General features: G+C 38.9%; 1 protein-coding gene across 1 annotated transcript in view; it reads left to right on the forward strand.

Moving 5' to 3' along the window:
- Window positions 1–5,233, forward strand: part of CLHC1 (clathrin heavy chain linker domain containing 1) — a 69,630-nt gene that overhangs the window by 21,256 nt on the left and 43,141 nt on the right. The window contains exon 5 of the mRNA XM_011996532.1: window positions 3,298–3,431. Coding sequence (XP_011851922.1) covers window positions 3,298–3,431 — 134 coding nt within the window. The remainder of the gene's footprint in view (window positions 1–3,297; window positions 3,432–5,233) is intronic.

Here is a 5,233-nt window from a genome sequence, read left to right on the forward strand (position 1 = left end):
TTCACCATGTTGGCCAGGCTGGTCTCGAACTCCTGACCTCAGGTGATCCGCCCACCTCAGCCTCCCAAAGTGCTGGGATTACAGGCATGAGCCACTGTGCCCAGCCTTTTGTAGATAATTTTAAATCAACTTGGAAAACTATGCAAAGTTTGACCTCCATTTCTGGTAATATGGCTGGCTAGATGTTGAGATAGACCTTCCTACTGGGGAAAAACACTACATAATATATTTTTTCAAAAATCTTTCCAAAAGCATCAGAAAGTCAGAATCAAGGCATAATCTAACAGAAGACAAAAGATAAGTGGAGCACTAAAACTGCTTTGACCCCGAGAACATTTTTTTAAAAACTAGTGACCATAATTTTCAGTTTTTACTATCGCATGCAGAATAAAAGGCAAAGCCCAGGATCGCTCCACATGGTATAGTCTATTGGGAAACACTCACCATATAAAGCTAGGATGGTAAAAGGCTAGGTATACCATCGTAGGGTGAACCACAGGTAAACTGCTCCAACCCTGGGAATGCAGGGAAAATTGCCCTTTACTCAGCTGATTGCTGATGGGTATACAGTTTATTTTGGGCCAATGAAATGTTCTGGAATTAAATAGGGATTGCGGTTGCACAACTATACTAAAATTCCTTGAATTATGTATACTTTACAAGGATGATTCTTAAGGTGTGTGAACTATATCTCAATAAAGCTATTATAAAGCGATATGGAGGACAGAGTGAGAAGGTCATATTATTCTGTCTAATCACAGCTCTACAATGAAGAGAATATGGGACACAGACAATATTTGAAGAAATAATGACTACGAGTTTTCTGTCTTCTGTTAGATTTTGCCCTGATTTTGACTTTCTGATGCTTTTGGAAAGATTTTTTAAAAATATATTATGTAGTACTTTTTCCCAATAGGAAGATCTATCTCACCATCTAGCCAGTCATATTACTAGAAATGGAGGTCAAACTTTGCATAGTTTTCCAAGTTGACTTAAAATTATCTATAAAAATAATGTATCCATCATTTACTAAATGTAACACTGAAAATATGTGAAAGATACCGATTCACAGATTCAACAAACCCGAAGAATCCCAAGCATGATAAATACTAAGAAATACTCAACTAGGTTCATCTTAGTGAAGTTGTCAAAAATAGAGATCATAAAATTAGCATAGAAGGGAGCAACAATTAGAAACTTTCTCATCCATGTGGTAACATGTATTAGAACTTAATTCCTTTTTATGACTGAATAATACTCCATTGTATGTATGTACTACATTTTGTTTATCCATTCATCTGGACACTTGGATTGTTTCCATTTTTGTCTATGTGAATAATGCCACTCTGAAAATTCATATACAAGTATCTGCTTTCAGTTTCTTTTAAAAACCTGCCTTTTTTTTTTTTTTAAACATATCTTTCGTTTATAAGCACAAATCAATTTGGAATAAAGCCAGTGGATATTTTATTCCCACAATCCTTTCATTAATACTGCAAGCTCTTACTCTGAGCCATCAATAGTTACCAAGAACACTATATAATAGTCAGAAGCAGCAGCCAGCAGTATCTACTGACAAACTTGTTTTTTATTTTATTTTTTATTTTTTGAGACGGAGTCTTGCCCTGTCATCTAGGCTGGAGTGCCATGGCATGATCTCGGCTCACTGCGACCTCCGCCTTCTGGGTTCAAATTATTCTCCTGCCTCAGCCTTCCAAGTAGCTGGGATTACAAGTGTCCACCATCACACCCAGCTAATTGTATTCTTAGTAGAGACAGGGTTTCACCATGTTGGTCAGGCTGGTGTCAAACTCCTGACCTCATGATCTGCCTGCCTCGGCCTCCCAAAGTGTTGGGATTACAGGTGTGAACCACCGAGCCTGGCCCAAACTTGTTTTTAATTTGCCAAAAACGCTGTGACATTTATATATTGACAAAAATTATCTTCCTGATCAAATTTTACTCAGACTTCCCTGAACCCTTTTCAACTAGGCCCGACTTTTGGACTTCCACATTCATCTCTGCACCATTCAGTTTTAGCAAGAATCCTGTGAAGTAAGTTTAGCCAAAACTCCCCATCCATGACATGTGATCCCCCAACCATCCTCCAGGTGATGTCTAGTTACCGTGGCCTGCCTTCAACAGGAATCCTCTTAGGTCCGTTGATTCAGAATCTCTCCTCACATTTCTTTTAGTAATTTGTCATCCACTGACCCCACCTTGCTCCTTAGCTATAAATTCCCACTTGCCATGTCGTATTCAGATTGAATCCAATCATTCTCCGTTGCAGTGGTTCCTGTACCTATTGGCATGGCCCCTCTTGAAAAAAGTCTTCCTTACCATGCTTTAACAAGTGTCAAAAATAATTTTTCTGTGTGTATTTTAATATGTTATTTCTCCCTTGGGCCAACATAACTAGGAAGAAAACTTCAAATAATGCTTAAGAGAAGTTTATACTACCTTTTGGTATTCAAAATTTTCATTTCTAGGTAAACTTAGTTTTATCTCAGGGAAGTGCTGTCCTTCCTCTAGCTCTAGGATCAAAATTACTGTAGTGGGCTGAATAACAGTTCTCAAAGACATCAGGTCCTACTTTCTAGAACCCCTAAATGTTAACCTTATTTGGACAAAGGGTCTTTGCAGATGTAATTAAAGATTTTGATATAGGGAGGTTATAAAAGTAAGCCCTAAATGTGATCATAAATGTCCTAATAAGAGGGAGACAGGAGCTTTGCCACAGGCAGAGGAGAAGGCGGTATGACCACAGAGGCAGAGACTGAAGTGATAAAGTCAGAATGCCTGCAGCCCCAAGGCTGGAAAAGGTAAGGAACAGATTCTAAAGGAAGCATGGCTCTGCCAACACTTTGATTTTGGTCCGGTGATACTGATTTTGAATTTCTGGCTTCCAGAATTGTAAGAGAATAAATTTCTGTTGTTTGAAGTCACCAAGTTAGTGGTAATTTGTTACAGTTGCCACAGGAAATTAATATAATTACCTACCAAAAGAATTTTTAAATTACAAAAGTAATTTTCTACTAAAGAGAATAGTTTGTGGCCATATTATTGTGATTAGCACTTACGAATTTCCAGTAGGGTTCAGAATCGTAGTATGAGATTTTATTGATGCTCAGAAAGAAAATTGTTCCTCATTTGTGAGGCTAGATAACTTTTTCAGGGCATTTCACCTAGTCCATAATGGTTCAAAATAAAGTAATGATTTAAACTGTTTTACTTGAGGTTTTGTGGTTCAAGAATTAAGTTAGTTGAAAGACATAATAAAGCCTTTCTGTTTTCCAGAATGAAGATTATTGAAAATAATTCCTCGAAGATTCAATCTCAAATAGATCAAATCAAGCAGTCTAGGGCAGCATATGACACGAAAGAAGTAAAATATTGTACTTTCTCCAAAGATCCTTCAAAACCTATTCCAGGTATTGTATTTTGTTTAAAATATTTGAGAGAAATCCTGATTATTTCCAATTTTTTACCTAATCCACGCATTATTATAAATGTGCTGATGTATGTGCATCTTGCACATGTGTGTTGTACACGATTTTAGTCAAGACTCTAGGTAGATTCAAGGGAATGGAAAAACAAACTCTAAAAGATTGAGTTTCAGTCAGCTGGGTTATATGAAGTGTAATGCAGTGGCTCCTGAAGTGTGGTTCCTGTATCAATGTCAGCATCACCTAAAGACCTCTTAGAAATGCAAATTCATGGTTCCCATCAGATCAGAGACTTCACTGTGTCAGAAACTCGATGGGTGGAGTTCAGCAGTGTCTTAACAAGTCCTTCAGGTTTTTCTTTTCTCTTTTTTTTTTTTTTGACAGATAGTCTCTCTCAGGCACCCAGGCTGGGCATTCAGTGGTGTGATCTCGGCCCATAGCAACTTCCCTCTCCAGGGTTCAAGTGATTCTCGTGCCTTGGCCTCCCAAGTAGCTGGGATTACAGGTGTGTGCCACTATGCCCAGCTAATTTTTGTGTTTTTAGTAGAGACGAGGTTTCATCATATTGTCCACGCTGGTCTCAAACTCCTGGGCTCAAGCGATCCACCCGCCTCAGCCTCCCAAAGTGCTGGGATTAAAGGCATGAGCCACTGTGCCCAGCCGCTTCAGGTTTTTTTGATGCACTCTAAAGTTTGAGAACCACTGGTATAATATAAAGTAAACTGTAGTGTATTAAGTTTTGGTGGATATTGTTGATTCATGTTGATGTCAGCATTCACTGCTTCCACATCTTCAGCATAGTACTGTTACCATATTTTAAGAAATTGTAGTATATCCTGGAATTCATCTAGGATATGGAGAGGTTTTTACGATGAGTGGATAGAGGAATTACAAATATTCATCCTGGAAAAAAGAAAGACTTTGAGAATAGATAATGGTATTCCAAACTTTTAAAGATTTTGGCTAGTGTTTATTCTGAGGCAAGATTAATAGGTAGAAATTTTAGGAAGCCAGATTTGGTCTCGGTGGAAGAAGCTATGTCTTGAAGTAATGAGCTACTCTATACTAGAGGATTTCAACTGAGTTTGAATAATCATCTTGTGTTTCATAAAAGTGGGGACTAGATTCACTTTTTTTTTTTTTTTTGGACGGAGTTTCACTCTGTCACCCAGGCTGGAGTGCAGTGGCCTGATTCTCGGCTCACTGCAAGCTCGCCTCCTGGGTTTACACCATTCTCCTGCCTCAGCCTCCTGAGTAACTGGGACTACAGGCGCCTGCCACCACACCTGGCTAATTTCTTTGTGTTTTTAGTAGAGACGGGGTTTCACTGTGTTAGCCAGGATGGTCTCGATCTCCTGACCTTGTGATCCACCCGCCTTGGCCTCCCAAAGTGTTGGGATTACAGGCGTGAGCCACCGTGCCTAGATTCACTTTCAAATATAAAATTGTGACTAGCAAATGACAAATAAGATACACATTAATAAGTACAGTACAACTGGCAAATTGGTACTAAGTGCTGAGAAGATTCTGGGTAAGGGACTGGTTAAAATCAAGTAGAATCAATTCAGGTAAGTTTTTGGAGGAGGAGTATTTTGTGATATGTACTGAAGTCAACAATTGGCCCAGATGAGAAAGGAAGATTATTTAGGGCTGGGCACAGTGGTTCATGCCTGTAATCCCAGCACTTTAGGATGCTGAAGTGAGAGGATCTCTTGAGCGCAGGAGTTTGAGACCAGCCTAGGTAGACCCTGTGAGAGTCTCTCTCTCTCTCTTTTTTTTTTTTTTTT

Source organism: Mandrillus leucophaeus, unplaced genomic scaffold (genome assembly GCF_000951045.1).
Source record: "Mandrillus leucophaeus isolate KB7577 unplaced genomic scaffold, Mleu.le_1.0 Scaffold518, whole genome shotgun sequence".
Taxonomy (NCBI): domain Eukaryota; kingdom Metazoa; phylum Chordata; class Mammalia; order Primates; family Cercopithecidae; genus Mandrillus; species Mandrillus leucophaeus.